The sequence below is a fragment of the Mustela putorius genome, unplaced genomic scaffold (assembly GCF_011764305.1).
Source record: "Mustela putorius furo isolate JIRA1106 unplaced genomic scaffold, ASM1176430v1.1 tig00003875_pilon_pilon_pilon, whole genome shotgun sequence".
In the NCBI taxonomy this organism is placed as follows: Eukaryota; Metazoa; Chordata; class Mammalia; order Carnivora; family Mustelidae; genus Mustela; species Mustela putorius.
In genome coordinates, this window is record NW_025422026.1 from 5963332 (window position 1) to 5980631 (window position 17300).

The 17300-nt window shown below is 52.0% G+C and overlaps 1 protein-coding gene across 6 annotated transcripts in view; it reads right to left on the reverse strand.

The window, feature by feature from the left end:
• Window positions 1–509: 509 nt before the first annotated feature.
• The window catches only part of WDR93 (WD repeat domain 93), a 44688-nt gene continuing 27897 nt past the window's right edge, over window positions 510–17300 (reverse strand). For 5 of the 6 annotated variants that reach the window (XM_045067183.1, XM_004763745.3, XM_004763746.3 and 2 more), the window contains 8 exons: window positions 16115–16185; window positions 15477–15563; window positions 14310–14429; window positions 12289–12502; window positions 10116–10179; window positions 9256–9412; window positions 8722–8920; window positions 510–849 (listed from right to left, as the gene is read on the reverse strand). In XM_045067183.1, the coding sequence (XP_044923118.1) occupies window positions 753–849; window positions 8722–8920; window positions 9256–9412; window positions 10116–10179; window positions 12289–12502; window positions 14310–14429; window positions 15477–15563; window positions 16115–16185 (1009 nt within the window). In that variant the 3' untranslated portion in view covers window positions 510–752. Of the gene's footprint in view, window positions 850–8721; window positions 8921–9255; window positions 9413–9568; window positions 9823–10115; window positions 10180–12288; window positions 12503–14309; window positions 14430–15476; window positions 15564–16114; window positions 16186–17300 lie in introns of those variants that run through there. The other variant, XM_013062034.2, reaches the window with a different exon arrangement.

Here is a 17300-nt window from a genome sequence, read left to right on the forward strand (position 1 = left end):
CGCGGGCAGGCTGGGACGCGTCAGCCACCTGCAGTTCTCAGAGGGGCCACACGGTGTCCTCAGAGAGGCAGGCGGAGGCCCTGAGCCAGGGCAACCCTCTGGCCTGTTTGCCTGGGAGGGAAGTTTCCAGAGAAGACAAAGGCACCTCTCTGCCCACCCCTCCTGTCCTCCGGTCCCCCAGCCTGCTCTAGGGTTCCAAGCCAGCAGCCAGCGGCAGGAGTGGCACCGTCCCTGCCTCCCAAGTGCCCTCTCAGGTCCCTGTGACCTCAGGCAGTGCCCAGCCACTCTTGAGTGAGCCTCGGCCTCTCCAAAGTGGCTCCAGTTGCGAAGAGGGAGAGAAGCCGGTGGGGAGAAAGCCGGCCACACAGTCGCTGGGGGAGCCTGGGGTCTTGCTCATGGGAGCAAAGGGACTCTCCGGGGCCCAGAAGGCGAGTGGTCCTCACAAGGCCCAGGAAACCCTTGCCTGGGCCCTGCTAGCGTCTGGACTGGGTGGGAAGGAAGAGTCCGGCTGGAAACAGTATTGCTGTTTATTGGGGTGACACGTCATCCGCCTGAGGGCTCTCACAAGCGGCTTAAGGTTGAAGCCCCCCCAGAGCATGGCTCTCCCTTGCTGACGTCCTGGACTGCCAGTCCGGGTCCCTGGGCCTACTGAGCTGCAGCCCTGTCCCCACGTCATCGCCTGGCCTCAGGGCACCCTGGGGGGAAGCCTGCCTGTGGCCAACCTTCTCAGAGAGCCCAGAGCAGCAGCCCGGTCACTTCCTGAAGTTCTCTCTTTGGAGAAGCAAGGAATACCTGCGAATCCGCGCGCAGTGCTCCTGCTCCTTTGCCGCCTTCTCCAGCTTCTGGAACCTGTGGGCCACAGAGGTGGGAATGAGAGGAAATTGTGTTGCGCCCTGTGCTCCCCACCCCTCCAGCTCCTCGGTCCCAGGACAGCCCCTGACCACCCTGTGCTAAACTAACAAACTCGCCAAGTGACACATGTGCTGCCTGTCAGTGTCCTCGGGACTCAGCCTGGGGCACAGCCTGCCCTCAGAACCTTTACTGCCTGACTACAGGGCCGGCCACCTCAGCCAGGAGCTGAGCCCGCTAGAAGGCACAGTGCGCTGGGGGACTCATGGTCCCTGTGCATGGACCACCGTCAGCCACATCGGAATGCCAGCACGTCCAGTGGTTAAATACTCCTCAAGCGTCTACTAGTGTCTTCAGCTGGACCCCAAGACCTAGCCTTGACCGCCCCCCTGTTTGTGCCCACCAACCTTTGTGGGTACATTTTTCCTTAAGTTCTTCTTCTTCTTCTTCTTTTTAAAGATTTTATTTACTTATTTGACAGAGGATCACTATTGGGCAGAGAGAGAGGGGGAAGCAGGCTCCCCGCTGAGCAAAGAGCCTGATGCGGGGCTGGAGGACCCTGAGATCATGACCTGAGCTGAAGGCAGAGGCTTAACTCACTGAGCCACCCAGATGCCCCTCCTTAAGTTCTTCTTTCCAGCGTATCTCTTAATTTAGGCAAACGACCCGAGGGCCACACTAAACCTGAAACTACCCCTCAAGCAGCAGCAACAGCCCAGACAAAGCCTTTTGGAGGCCCAGACCACCCCGACAGGTTTGTGCTTAACCCCCAACCGACGCCTGCGCATGTGGACCATGGAGTGACCCATGGAGGGACAGACCATTGTATCTACCTCCTTGTAATACTAAAATCTCCACCCAAGGAAGAGCACAAGCCTCATTTATACAACATACAACGTACACACGGGCGAGTTTCCTAAAGGCGCACGCGTGACCCTAGGCCGGCCTCTATGTACAATGACGGGGCTTCCCTAGCTAAGTACTCATCCTAACCCTCACTAAAAGGAACCCAGTCCCCATTGCTCAGGGAGTCACGGCTTTGCAAGTCACTAACTTTGTAAGTTAGCCTGTGATCACCTCATTGGCTGCAAATCAAGCTCCCTTCATGCAACAGCTTGCCCGGTATAGCTTCCTAGGAGGGTTTGGTTACGCTAGTGACAGGCACGGGTGCAAGTGCAGGGAAGACCAGAGTGTACAGAAACAGCCCCGGTTCCCCCCGGTTTCCTCTGGGTGACAGGAGTGAAGGACATTTATAATCCGAGGCATTTCAGCGGCCGTCAAGGTCAAATGCAGGGAGAACCTGGGAGGGGTGGACCCTGCCCGGGGAGTGCTCCTAGAAGATCAGGTGTCTGAGTTGGGTCTCTTACAAAGTAAGAGGTTAATTTAAAAACAACAAAAAAACAAGCAGATGCACGTTCAGTACAGGAGAGTCGGAGAAGCCCAGGATCCACCCCTCATTCTGCACGCAGACCTGGCCGCTGGGAGCGTGCGGAGGACGCCTTCCTTCTGGGGAAAGGGGTGCGGGCTGCTGGCCAGGTTCCTGCTGCAGCCTGCGTGCACCGAGGGTGTCAAAACAGTCCCGGCACGCAGGAGGAGGGCTCCTTCTGGGGAGAAAGGCAGCGATTGCAGCTCTGGATTTGTTTCAAGGCTCTGTCTGCCAAAGCGCATCCACGTGGAGACGTATCTGGTCTAAACGCACTAAAACATTTTTTAACTTGAAAAAGTAGCCTATACGTTGCTTTTAAAGAAATCAGAAAATCCAGGTGGGTATACAATTACAAGCAATCTCCCTCTCACCTCAGATCCTGGCTTTCCCTTCCCAAAGCAACTGTAATTAACAGCTCCCTGTAAGTCCTTGGAAATTGTTTTCACACGTACAAGCATAGACGTGCATAAAATCTTGTGTTTTTTTTTTTCTTTGTGGCCACACACTCTTGTGCACCCCCCGGTTTGTACTGGAAATGTATCCTAGAAACGGCTTCTAGTGGCCACTCACAGATCTGCCACCTTCTCTCTCCCTAACAAGCACACCCCGGGGCTGAAAATCCTTTGTTAAGGCCTTCCAGGCTGCGTGAACGGTGCCTGCGGAGGGAGCACGGGGAGGAGGCTGAGTGTGCACGGGGTACACACTCGGACTTTGAACCCACACTGCTTGTACCTCACTTACAAGCTGTTGACCCTGGACAGGCGAGAGTAACAACAGTAAAAAATAAGATTATGCCCGCAAAACACTTAGCATAGTACCAGACCCCAGGTAGGTGCTCAGTGCACGTTAATGACCATAATACTTCTTGGGGTGCCTGGGTGGCTCAGTGGGTTAAGCCTCTGCCTTTGGCTCAGGTCATGATCTCAGGGTCCTGGGATTGAGCCCCACATTGGGCTCTCTGCTTAGGGAGCCTGCTCCCCCCTTCTCTCTGCCTGCCTCTCTGCCTACTTGTGATTTCTGCTTGTCAAATAAATAAATAAAATCGTTAAAAAAAAAAAATACTTCCACTGCTGATGAATTAGTGGGAGTGAAATTTCTGGCTCAGGAGGTCAAAACAACATGACTTCCATAGACGACCCTCCAGGAGTGCCTGCTGGCTCAGTTGGTGGAGCCATGGCTCTTGATCTTGGGGTTGTAAGTTCAAACCCCTTGTTGGGTTTAGAGATTACTTAAAAATAAAATCAGAGAAGAAAATAAAAGAAAAAGTGACTGCCCAAGTGGCTGCTGAATAGATCGGACGAGGGCAAGTCTGAAAAGGAAGCCTGAGAATAAAGCCGTTTGTGTGTTAAGACAACGTGGGTGATTTGCAACATACACTGTGGCACGGAGGCCTTTCTCTGTGGTCTCATGATAAGTAATGCTGGCCCTTACTGCACATGCCATCGTGTCCCATGCTGAGATGTGGCCGTCACTCATTTCATGCATGAAGACCTGAGGCCTGTCCTGTCCCACAGCTAGAGGCCGCCGGTCTGCGCCCCAGGCCTACTGCACAGCTTGTGCCCTGAATTTGAGGCTCTTTACACCTGCCCTTCAACAACATCTAAGGGAAAAGATGGAAAACTCCAGCGACCTGAGCCTCGAAACTTCTGTCTGGCTGCATGAGCAGCCGCATTTGCAGCTAGCCAGACAAACCAGGAAAAAAAACTGTTCGTAACACACTGACACAGGACTTTTAAAATCAAAAGAGAATGAACTTGTGCTTGGGAAAAAGATCCAAGCCAAGTCACTGAAAGAGAGAGAGACATGTACAATGTATGTAACAAAAGCTGCAAAGTGTCCTTCACTTCCAGATGAAAATAGTGACGGGCTATCACTTCTGGCCTGCCCCACCCCTGGTTCCCTTGGCCGTGGACCTGGACTGTTGGGTCACCCCCGAAGCCCACCTTCTGGCAGAAAGCCAGCTATGGAGAACCCTGCATCTTTCTGGGCTTTGTATTCACAGAGAATGAAAGGAGAGCGAGCCAGAGACACAGAGAGGAAGGGGCACTCTGTTTCTGTCTGCTTCCTGGTGTCCAGAAATTGCTATCGTGATCAAGTTTGAGCCAGCCAGAGAGGGCAGACTCTAAAGCAGGGCAGGGAGCCAGGAAATGGTGCCTAGAGACCCGGGCTGGAGGAGAGCAGAGGCCAGGCCTCGGGGAGGGGGGTGGCGGAGTGGGGGGTAGGGACACGTATTTGGAGCTAACTGGCCTCCTTTTAAAGCCCCGAAGGCAGGCTCCCTTTCACACAGGCTGTTTATAAAAGTCCCAAGGGTAGGTTTTGTGAAAGCAATTTGGACAGAGTATTGCAAGTCTGAAACTTTGACTCGATTGCCACATAAACCCATTGCCTTGAAATTTCACTTATTTTTAGCATCAGTGAAGCTGTTTCAGACACGAGGAATGAAAGGGGGGGAAGAGGTGAGATTAATATTGGGGGGACACATAGGAGCCTATGTGAGAAACAGCAGCAGAAGTATGTTAAAGTCTACATTGTGGGCATGTGGCTGTTCAGTGACTTTTTTCTCCTCAAACCTGTATGTTTGAAATTTTTCAAAGTAAGGGGCACCTGGGTGGCTCAGACCGTTGAGTCCAGTTCTTGATTTTGGCTCAGGTCATGATCTCAGGGTCATGAGATCAAGCAGCATGGAGCCTGCTAAAATTCTCTCTCCTTTTCCCTCTGCCTCCCCCTGCCCACCCCCACCCTTTGTGCACTTTCTCTTGGGAGGAAGGAAGGAAGGATGGACAATTTCAAACTAAAATGCTGGGGCAGGGACTACTCTTTGGGAAAACCCCAGGTATCAGACCTCAGAACAGGAGAAGAGAAAAAAGCCTTCTTTTAATCAATGTTTCCCAAATTCTTGCTGGGACCCAGTTTGGAAAATGGGATGCCATAAGAGATATAATCCAAACACTGTGATCAGGCCCAAGTGAATGTTCCTTCAATCTGGGCTGGCCACAACCACACAGTGTGACCCCTCCTAGCTCCTGCTGGGTTCCAGGACCCAGTGAACACTTCCCTGAGCTTTTCTATTCCCAAGCTCCCAAGCCCTGGCCCCTGGCTCCTGAGGTCCCACGTGGTCAGCCCCTCCAACCTTCTCCCCTGCAGAAGGTTCCCCAGGAGGCAGTCCTCTTCACCCCTCTCAGCGGCTGTGGGGCCTTCCCAGGGAGAGGTTGGGGTGAGGGTCCTAAGAGCTAAGCTGTGTTGATAAGGAGGAAAGACATTAGGGAAAAAGCACCTTAAAAAAGTCCATTCCCACGGGAACTGGAGGAGGTCAGGGTATATGGACCCTGTCCTTACGAGAGCAGACCCAGCCACAGGGGAGTGGGGAGCTATACTGTAGACACAGCCTTTCCATGGAAATTACATAGGCATTAAAAGCCGTATTTATAAGGAGGTTTTTCTTAAAAAATAATGAACTTCTATTCTGGAGCGACACAAAGCCAGACTTAAAAATTGATCATGAAACAGGATCTCAACTTAGTGAAAACACCAAAGGGAAAACCTGAACCAAAATTAACAAATTAACAGCCCTGCTAGGGTTTTTGTGATGGACTCTGAGTTATTTAAAAAATTTTTTTTGCATTGTCCTATTTTCCAAATTTCTACAAGTGTATCGATAATAACTTCTATCAGAAATAGTGAATAATTTTTTTTTTTTTTACAATGGAGAAGTACTTAGTAGTAGCTCTGCTTGAAGAAAATTTCCTTCCTTCCGCGGGTTCCTTCCACGGGTGTCCTGAGTTCTAATCTCCACTTATACCTTGGCCAAGGGTGGGACTTGTCCATCAGGGACTGTGGCAGCCTGAACTGGCCGGGCCCTCTGCTGCCAGGCGGGAGGTGAGCCTCCCAGTGCTGGAAATGTGGGGCCGGGGGCCATTCCCCCAGGTGGGGCAGCCGGCTGGCTTCCAGCTCAAGTGGGAAGGCTCACCCTTTCCAGGCCAGTGAAAGAGAGGGGTCAGACTGAAAGGCAGAAATGGAAGCAAGCTCCTTAAACAAGGGGCTCTCTGGGTCTTATCAAGAAAGAGCTGCAGATACTACGCCGCCATCAAAAAGAATAAAATCTCGCCATTTGCAGCGATGTGGATGGGAGTAGAGGCTGTTAGGCTAAGCGAAATAAGTCAGAGAAAGACAAATACCATATGATTGCTCTCATGGGGGACTGATGAAACGAGACTGATGGCTATAGGGGAAGGGAAAAGAAAAATAAAACAAGATGAAAATCGAGAGGGAGGCAAACCATAAGAGACAAACTCTAGGAAACAAACTGAGGGTGGCTGGAGGGGAGGTGCGGGGGGGGCGGGGGAGGGGTGATTGGGGGATGGGCATTAAGGAGGGCCCTTCCTCTAATGATCACTGAGTAGTATACGCCGCTGGCGAGTCACTAATTTCTACCTATGAGACTAATTAAAAAATTTAAAAAGGAAAAAGCTCCAGAAATCTCCGTGCCAGGACCTCCCCTGAGAACAGTCTCACTACGGCCATGGTCTAAACTCATACTCTTCACTTCTTTTTTCACTGATATTTAAAATTTTCCAAAATAACTTTTTTGTTTTGTTTTGTTTTTGTTTTTAGAAAAGCTGCAAATAGGGAAAGTACAAAGAAAGAAAATCACACATACGTGATCACCCAGATATAACTACCGTTACTATGGGTATACACACTTCTAGTCTTCTTTTACTCAAAATCAGGATTATACTGTAAGTAATAATTTATAACCTCTCCTTATCTTTTACTTAGAAAAATTTCAAACCTACAGAAAAGTTGCAAGTAGTACAATACACCTGTATTCACCACCTATAAACATTTTATCTGTCTGTCACTCTCTATGAATATTGTCCTCGGTTTCACAGATTGTTCACATTTTCTCTTTCTCTCTCTAAATGTTTTTCTGGTCTGCTGGAAAATAAACTAGACTTCATGATGGTTCACCCTTAAATTATTCAGTTGCATGTCCTCAGAACAAGTCAAGCCATCAAGGGTTAAAAGAAGAAGCCTCCATGGGAGGAACAGGGGCACTCTTAGTAAATCTTGGTAATCCTTTCATCAGGGGAAATGTCTACTGACCCCTTCTTTGCTGTCCTCCCCCAAGACCCACAGAGCATCCCCGCCTCGGACAAGGATGGCCCTGCTTCCCTCCCAGGGATGCTGAAAGCCCTAAGGCCAGCCCACCACGCCCAGGAAGGAACCAAGTGCAGCCGGTAAAAGCCGTCATGGGGGCCGAGGCGCCACCTGGCGGTGGTGTCTACAGTTTCCTGGGAACGAACTGAGACTAACCCAGCATCACTCTTGGACCTACCATGGAGTGAGGACCCTATGCCCAGCCCTTGACATGTATTAGCTCTCGAATACCTACACCACCTGCGGGCCAGGCATCGTGGAAGAGCCCACAGCACAGTCTGCTGCACCATGGGCGTACCACACATCTTTTTTGAATTAACGAGGAAACTGAGGCTCTTGGAGGTTAAGGGACTCGACAAGGTCTCCCGGCCAGTGAGCGGCGGAGGCAGCAGATTTCAGAGCTGAGTACCCTCCTGTTGCTTCATTCCTCTGGAGGCAAGCGTGAGGAGATCATACTGGAGAGATCACAGAGTCCCAGAGCGGACGCCACAGAAGGCCCGGGAAGGAAAGGGACCACTCGATTCCCTCCCCACCCCGTCTGTTGTGGAGGGCTCCACTAGTGACCCTGTCCCACTTAAAGTGCACGGTCCAAATCATGACACAAATCTACAAGAATTTGCAAGCCGCCAGAAATTTGTAGTGAATGGGAAAGAAGAGAGACCTGCTTTTCCAGAGCGGACAGAGCACAGTTCACGATGCTTCTACAGTGGAAAGGGCTGTGGACAGAGTCCTGGTGGCACCACGACAGTGGAAAGGGGAGAGACGCAGGACCTCACCATTTGTCCAGATGATGGATAAAGCAGAGGGGAGCTTTGACCAGGGGCTGGAAAACCGTTTCTACAAAGGTGTGACAGATCCTATGGTGTCTGTTGGCAGTGTCAGCTCTGCCGTTGTGACACATGAGCAGCCACTGGTAAGACCTAACAAACAGGCCTGTTCCAGCAACACTTTATTCATGGAAACGGGCCACAGCCCCTGTCTTAGATGATTGTGTCTGATAATCCAAATATGATTTGTAAAACCAAAGACTCGAGAAAGCAGAAAGCAAAGACAGTCTTGACAAGGAGAAAACAGCAACTGGCAGCCCTTCCTTTCCAGCCTGAATCCGCTGCTCCTTTTCTACCAAGCCGAACGGGAACCGGGGCTTGGCTCCTGGGCTAGGAGAGGGTGGGGTTCCCCGCTGGCGGGGGCTCTAAATGCTGGACGGACCTTACCGTCAAACGAACGCCACTAGTCCTCCATCCAGACACCCCCAGGGGCAGGGACGGGAGGCGGACCCAGCACTCTACCTCTTCTGGAGGAAACGCTCGCATCTTTTCTCCAAGGGCAGCACCTGGGCAAAGGCCGCGTTCTCGGTCATGTCAGCTTCCGGAATGGTGTGATTTTTGGACAGGTTTTCCAGGAGTGGGTAGGCCTCGAGGTTGAAATAGAAAACAGAACTCTGGCTGTCCTTGGTGTTGCTGGATTCAGTTTCGTCGGGATGGTCTCCTGAGATGAAACGACAGGGCCAGCGCGGTGGAGGGAGGACCTTCTCTGTGGGCTGGGCGGGCACAGGGGGGCTGCTCTCTCTTGGTAAGGCTGGCTCATGGGACTGAGCTGTGAGGGGCTCACTGGATCTAGAATAGCAAGATTCCAGAGAAAAGACCTTGCCTTGTGTTTTAGCTAAGCGCCTAGGGAGGGCTGAACAGCCGCGTCGTTCTGGCCTGTGGTGTGGGGTGCGAGAGTGGGGGAAGAGATTGGGCAGTGTCACCCCATCTAGTTCTGGGAGGGGACGGAGAGTGTCAGGAAAAGAGCCAGCAGGCCACAGGGTCCCCCTCCAGTACCTCGGAGCAGGAAACACGGGTGTTGAACAGACACGACAAACAAGGGCTTCCAGGGGACCACCAGATGGTAGGTTCTGGGTAGAGCAAAGGCACAGATGATCTGAGGCTTGGCCACATCCATGAGCTGTAGAGAGCCGTTCCCATAGAAGACCAGCAACTGGGAAGCAGACAGATGGTGATGGGGACTTCTCTGTCCCCTCCATTCGGAGTCAGAGAAGCAGCTGGACATTTCAACAGGCCACAGAGAGACCTGATTTGCTTTCAGGCACCCAGTGAGGCTCAGGGAGCAGAGAAGTGTGTGTGTTCCCTTCTCTGGCGGTCCCCCCAGCAACAGGCCCTCCTCCAGGCGCTGGATCTGATCCTGGAGGCGCTTCCCCCTTCTGCCCTGGCTTCTAGTCTGCCAGTACCTCACCCCGCCCTGCTGAGGTGCTGGCCCTCCACACGACTTTAGTGCTGCCTCTGTGTACAAACCCTTTCCTTCCGTCCTCGGGGACCCCATTCACTCCAATGGCTCCTCCTGGCCTGAGATCTGAGCCAGAACTCCCTCTTGCCTGGGCTCCTTCCTCCCTGTAGATGGGACATACCCCGATGTCATCCTCTTCCAGCTGCCACACTGTTTCCTCTCCCCCAGACTCACAAGTCCAGCGTCTGTCCTTGTCCTCTCCACCCCCTCTTGTCACCGCCTCCTGAAAGCAGCTGCTTTCAGCTGTGCACCCCAGCAGGGCAAGGACTTGTTCCTTCATCCCCCGGTAGCCCAGAGCCAGTCCAGGGTCTAGCACTTGACCTGCCTTTGACATGTAGTGTTTGAAGGACAAATGACCACGTTTACTGAAGAGGAGTGAGGGGCACAAGGAACCTACCATGCCAGGTAAGGCTTGGACTGGGGCCACTGCACAGATGGCTTCATCCAGGTGCTTTATAGGCCTGCAGGAAACAAGACACATGGCCAGTCGTACTGAGTCGGCCAGAGTTCAAGCTGCGCTGTCCTCTCCAGGGCATACACCCCAGACACACTCTTGTGTATATAAGCATCAGGAGATATGTTGGACTTTTCAGAGTAGCAAACACTGGGGACCATCTGATTGTTCCCTGGAAGAAGCATGCCTCGTTGCACTCTGTTATACGACGGGCTGCAGTACAGGTGGGAAAATAACCAGGCTGCGTTCCCCAACATGTGCGACTCCCATGAACAAGGTCGCAAGGCAAGTGATAGAAGAAACGGCACTGAGAAACAAACTGGGGAGTATACAGGATAGGATTCCATTTACAATTGCCCCAAATAATGCGCAGCTAAGTGGTCGGTTACTTGGAGATACAGGTGGTTAATTCTTACAGGAGAGCCAAGGAATAATGAATTTTGGAAAACCATATTATAGATGGAAAAACAAACTGGCCGTAATATTTTGCAGCAACTCCCATCAAAAGGTGGAGTCAAGGGGCGCTTGGGTGGCTCAGTCTGTTGAGCGTCTGACTCTTGGTTTTGGCTCTGGTCATGGACTCATGGATTGTGGGATTGAACCCCCCTGCTTCCGGCTTCTTGCTCAGCTGGGAGTCTGCTTGAAAGAATCCCTCTGCCCTGCCCCACCCTCTGCTTGTGCATGCACACTTGCTCTCTCCATATAGATAAATCTTCAAAAAAAAAAAAGTCTTTAAAAAAAGGAAAAAGATAGAAGTGCCTGGGTGGCTCAGTGGGTTAAAGCCTCTGCCTTCGGCTCAGGTCATGATCCTAGGATCGAGCCCCGCATCGCATCAGGCTCTCTGCTCAGCAGGGAGCCTGCTTCCTCCTCTCTCTCTGCCTGCCTCTCTGCCTCCTTGTGATCTGTCAAGTAAATATATAAAATCTTTAAAAAAAAAAAAAAGGAAAAAGATGGAGTCAATTTTCCCACTGCTTGATCGTGGATATGGCCATGTGATGTGCTCTGTCCTGTGTGGCATGAACAGAGGCCTGGAAAGTGTTTGTGCACTGCGGTGGCCCTTGCTTGCTGAGGGGGCCCTTGGGCTGTCAAGTGATAGAGGCTGAGACAGCCTGCAGGAGTGGCCACAAGGAGGAGAAACAAGCATCCTGGCCAATGGCCACGTGAGTGAGGCCACTGAGAACTTCCCAGCCCCTGGCTGAGCTGTCAGTGGCCTGGGACACACATGAGAGCCTGAACCAGACCAGTGGAGGAGCTGCCCAGCTGAGCCTCACCCAAACAGCCGACCTACAGGATCGGGGGTCCGGGGCTAAATAATGAGTGTTTCCTTTAGCCTTTAAGTTGTGGGGTGGTGTTACATACAGCAATAGATAGATAACTACCTTTGGGGAGGAGAGAAGAACGTGACCGGGGACAAGCACACAGAGAGCCTTAACTGAATTGGAGATTATCTTTTCTTAAATATTTTATTTATTTCTTTGAGAGAGAGACAGCAAAAAGAGAGGACAAGCAGAGGGGAGAGGGAGAAACAGACTCCCTACTGAGTAGGGAGCCCAATGCAAGGCTCTGTCCCAGGACCCCAGGATCATGACCTGAGCCAAAGGCAGATGCTTAACCGACTGAGCCACCCAAGCACCTGGGAGATGATCTAGTTCTTAAGCTTAATGATGGGTGCAGGGGAGTTTCTCTCTGCCTCTAGATATACGCATACGTGGACACACACACTAAATATAGTGTGTATATGTATATATATATGCATACATATAGGGTGTGCATATAGAAACAGCCGAAATCCACACACATATTCTGTTGATCATTTGCAAGCTTAAAGTATTCCACAATTTAGAAAAGAAAGAGACCCTTGAGGAAACGGATAAAAGGCTCTTTTGGCAGAAATGATGCTCTTCTTGGTCATGTGGGACACAAAAGGTGTCCCTTGTGCCATCATACAATATTTACCCACATATAAAAGACAGTGGGGACCTTGGGACGCTCACGGGTTGGGGGTGGCAGCTACAGAGCAGTGGACTCCCACAGGGGAGGTGGTCGGTGTCTTATCAGTGAGAGGCGCCATCTGGCTGGCAGCTCGTTCACTCCATCCTGCGCTCGAGCCACCCACCTCTCAGCGAGCACACTGATGCTGGGTCCTTGGGTCCCTCTGGCTGTCAACAGGTAGAGAGAAGAGTCTGTGCACAGCACCACACACTTCATTTGGGATTTCAAGGGATTCTCAGGATACATGTTCTTTCCTTTGTGGACTAAGAAGTACTTCAGGAAGTGAATGCTCTGGCAGGAACAACCCTTGGGAAGCGCGATGACCCCAAGAGGGAAACCTGGAGAAATAATTGCACCAGCAGATCAGAAAAGTGGCCAGACGACGATGCAGCCATGGGCTCGGGGTCCGTGACCAGCAGGTGTGTGAGTGATGTGAAGGCAAGATCCAGCCAGGAGAGCCCTTTGAGAGTGAAACCAGAAACCCCAAAGCCCAGTGGGAGAGAAGAGCCCCCCCTCCTGAGTACGCAGAGGCGTGGGGGACAGGGAGGACCAGCCCCGTGGAGGGGTCTGAGTCAGCACTGGGATGGAAGGAAGGAAGCTACACCCAGCCTGGTCCTGAACCACAGCTGACCAGGGCAGGTCGAAGTACAACAGAGGGGGCAAGAGCCAGGGTGGTCTCGGAGAAGGAGAGGGACATGTGTGTGTGTTGCCAAGCAATATCCAGAATGTATCAACATCCAGAAAAATGAAAGCAAGCTATCGGGCAAGTGAATGTGCCATTAGTATCACCCTTCTGCCTTTGACGTATCTTTTTTTTTTTTTAATCTTATTTATTTATTTGACAGAGAGAGAGAGATCACAAGTAGACAGAGAGGCAGACAGAGAAAGGAGGGGAAGCAGGCTCCTTGCTGAGCAGAGAGCCCGATGCGTGGCTCAATTCCAGGACCCTGAGATCATGACCTGAGCCAAAGGCAGAGGTCTTAACCCACTGAGCCACCCAGGCACCCCTGACTCGGACACATCTTTAGCCATTGTAAGAACACTGTGGGTGCAGTAACTCAAGTTCAAGAGGGCCTGGAGCCCTGTTTATCTTCCCGCCATGTGGGCAGAGTACGCACTATTGGAAAGAACTATGGCATTCTTCAGACAAATATGCCAAGTGAGGAAGGCACTCCACTGGCTTGACAGAGGCCTCCCTGAGATGGCCACGAGCCAGGCACCACCCCGAGCTCTCACCGACGTGTGGGCTCGGAGCGCTGCCGGGGATGATGGCATACCTCTACTCCCAAATGAAACACCTATCCAATTACAAAAGGGCAAACCAGTGATTCAGTCATCCCATCTAAGAAAGTCTGGTAAGAGGGAGACACTCCCGGGGCGCCTGGGTGGCTCAGTCGGTTAAGCGTCCAACTCTCGGTTTCGGCTCCGGTCATGATCTCATGGGTGGGATGGAGCCCCATGTTGGACTCTGTGCTCGGTGGGGAGTCTGAGGTTCTCTCTCTCCATCTCCCTCTGCCCCTCCTCCCCACTCTCTCTTTAATTAGTTAATTAATTAAAGGGAGACACTTCCTTACATCTTGATCAACTTAGGGCAAGTAGACACCGCTGATTTTCTGCACCTGCAAAGCTAGACCCAGGACCCAGGACTCTAGCAACTTACCGCCCACCCAGAATAGTTGCTGGTCTTGCCCTGGCCCCCTTTGAGGTCTCTTAGTTTCCATACCAGTGAGGTTCCTGCTGACCAGGGAGGGGGTAGAATAGCAGGAAGCAGGACTTGTTTATTTTGAGAGGTTGGGGGAGACGGGGAGAGGGTCGAGACTGCCATGGTGCCACACCCGGGGCTGGAAGACACTTCCTCCCCAGAGAGTGACAGTGAGGAAATGGACGGACTTCCAGACCTTGGTCTGGTGCGGGGACGGAGCTAGCACTCAGTAAATCCACAGGGAATGGGAATTGTCCGCACATAGTAAGTTCAATAAATGTCTGTTGAATGAGTGAATGAGGGGAAGGCAGGACCGGCTCCCCAAGTTGACCTAAGAACAGGGAGTAACTAACAGAAGGCTCCGAGCCTACAGGAATTCCAGCGTTCCCGGACTCTCGTTACCTGGAGACCCACCCAGGGGTTAGGTGGAGATGGGGGCTCACCTTCAGCCAGGTCCAACAGCGTGAGCACGCCATCCTCGCAGGCCAGCGCTAGGTAGGTGCAGGTGCAGCTGAGCTGGGAGACCGTAATGGGCGCGGCACAGGGCCACACGCTCTCCGGGTCTGCGGGGAGGACACGGCATGCAAGGCTGTCCCCCAGCCTCCGCCCCCACCCAGCACCTCCACCTGCACAGCCCAAGACCCAGACGAGTCTGCCTGTCTGGGACGTGGGCAGGAGCCATGGTCTGGGCTCACCCTCTCGCTCACCTCTCAGCAATGCTGTCTCCCTCCTAAGGATAAAAGAAGGGGTCACGCTACTGTCCCCCTGCAGCTAACAATGAAGGCTTATGAGGTGCTGACCACTGTGGTAAGCCCTTTCCATGCCTCCTTTCAGTTAATTCTCACAAGGGTCCCGTGAGGTGAGTCCTGTTAGCACCCCTATTTCACAGATGAGGAAACTGAGGCAGAGATGTAAGCGACCTGCCCCAGGTCCCAGCCAGTCGGTACAGAGGTTGGTATTAGAAGCCGCGCTGCCTGGGAGAGGGCTGGAAGGAGAGAGATTCTTCCTTTGCCCATTTTCACATTTCACTATCCTTGTATAATTCTGAAATATAACCTAAGTGAACAGCTCAAGGAATCACCCCGAAGTGAACTTGCTCGACAACCATGAGTTTGTATAAACCAAACCACCACCACGTTTCCAAAGTGCTTGTCAGTTTCAAAGAGCTTCCACATCCGGAAACCTTCTGGATTTGGCTCTTCCCAGCAAGGGCGAGCAGGGAGCAGGGATGGCGTCGTGAATTATCTCTGTGTTTCAGATGAGAAGAGGGGACTGGGGCTCACGGTGGCTGGCCTGACGGCACGCAGTTTACAAACGCCTGGGCCGGGGCTGGATCTGGCCTCTGACGCCAGGCCTCTCTTTACCTGAGCTGCCAAAGGAGTCCTGGGGACTGGACCGGGTTTTGTCCCTGTTGACCTGTTCTCTTAAAGAAACGGGACCGCTCAGAGACAGAGTCTTGCGGTCACTCACACCCCAGCCACTGAGCTACCTGCTTCTGCCTGCACAGCTCTGGTCCCCTAAAGTGACACGTCAGTCACGTGCCCTCAACTAAGCTGGAGAAGGCCATGCTCCGAGAGCCCCGAGCTTAGGGAACCCCCATCTCAAAGTACCGACTTTATCCTTCAGAGTTCGGTGAAGTGAATAGAGGAAGAAGTTGTGATTTCCAGGCCAGTGTATGCCAAGGACACAGGCTACCCCTGGGAAAGAAGAGAGAGGGGGCATCATGTAAGGAATCTAGATACCCTCTGGTTTGTACAGAAGCTGTTTGCCCAAGAGGAAGTCAGTTTGCAATCAAAAGTGGTCTGTTCTAAGGGGCAGCAGGCAACAGAAGGACGTGCCTCCTGGGGAGTGGGGGGGCACCCCTGGGAGGGCTGTACCTAAGGTCAAGTCACCTTCCTGGGTGGGGAGGATGGTCACACTGCCCCTGGGCTGCTTTCACATCTTCTAGATAATTCATGTCCTCTTGGCTGTCAGTGTTTTAAATAACCTTTTGTACAAAATGAATTCATCTCCACAAGCAGCCTGGCGGGCCATGGGCTCATGCCCTCCTTGTGGCAGGTCCCTCCCTGAGATGATGCCAGTCTCTGTCGTCAGGGAATCTGGGCACCATGCATCCAGCCAGAAACCATTAAGCTCCAGCTGTGAAGCTAGTGACCTACTTCCGGCCTCCCTCCCTCCCAGGGTTTGCTGAGGCATTCCCTCCAGGGGCTCACTGCCAAGGATAACCCCCTGCTTCGTGTTCATTTACCCGAGGGGCTCTTGACTTCTGCTGGCATTGCAATCATGCTGCTGGGGAGGAGGAAATGGAACGTGGCCATGCTGGGGAGAAAAAGAGACACCAGTCAGAGCCCCAGCAGACTCCTTGGCCAGGAGAGATGCTGGCAGTCTTGGTGCTAAAACCAGACATGGGTGGTTAGGATGGACCTTCCACGCTCTCTGTGCTGGTACTGGTGGCTGCAGACCTTGGAAGTTGGTGAGGGCGGGGCGGACTGAGCTGTGGGAGTCACTCGCAGGTTGGGAACAGTGCCCAGCACCTAGCAGAACTTTCTCTGTCCTAGAGGAAGATCCCTTAGTGATCAGTCTCGGCTCCCTCATGCTGGGGGGTAATCCAACTAGGGGGGTGCTGATAAATTTGCTCTTCTTAAAAAAGCCAATCAATTTCTTGATTTATAGAGTTTGCATTTACAAGAGCTTCTTGTGGTATAAAGACTCCCACTACAGACTGTGTGAATAGTTTAGCAACTAGCCTGCAACACTCCTAACTACCCAGCTAGGCAGTGCACCCCTGAACTTCATGGGGGTCCCGCTTCAGGTCTCTGGTAGCTGCTATGAGGGCACAACCCTAGGAGTCTGTGTCCCCAAGTGAGAAAATTCGAGATGCTCTTAACAGCAAGATGTGAGGCTTCCCGGGTAAAGCAAGAACATTCCGGAGGTTCAGCTTAGCTGTGAGGAGAGCTAGCTCCTAAAATCAGCTCTACCAAGTTCAAAGACTTGGGCTCAGTTTTTACAATCACAGCAGGGCTCATGAGCCCTTCCTGCTGCCTGAGGTTACAGAGGAAGATATTTAAGTAATTAGACATTAATATATGACATTAGAAAGACTGGATGGAAATTGAATAATAAGTCTCACTGAATAGTGAGACTTTTATGTCTGTCTGCAGGCTCTTCTGTGTTGTCAAGATAATCAGGAAAATTTTTTTTAAGAGAAGATGTGCACAAAATTGTAAACTAAACTCCTCTCACGCACACACGTCTATCCCCTCTTTGAAATTCACGTGATCAGCCTCTGTTCTAACAGTATTTGAACAATCTCCACACACTTTTTCAAAACATCTGCTGAAATTTTTGGAAAAAAGTCCCCGAAACCAGGAGCTCTTAGACCTCAGATGAATTCACGGGCTTGGGCACATGTTCCTGCGAGTGCCCGCACGGCT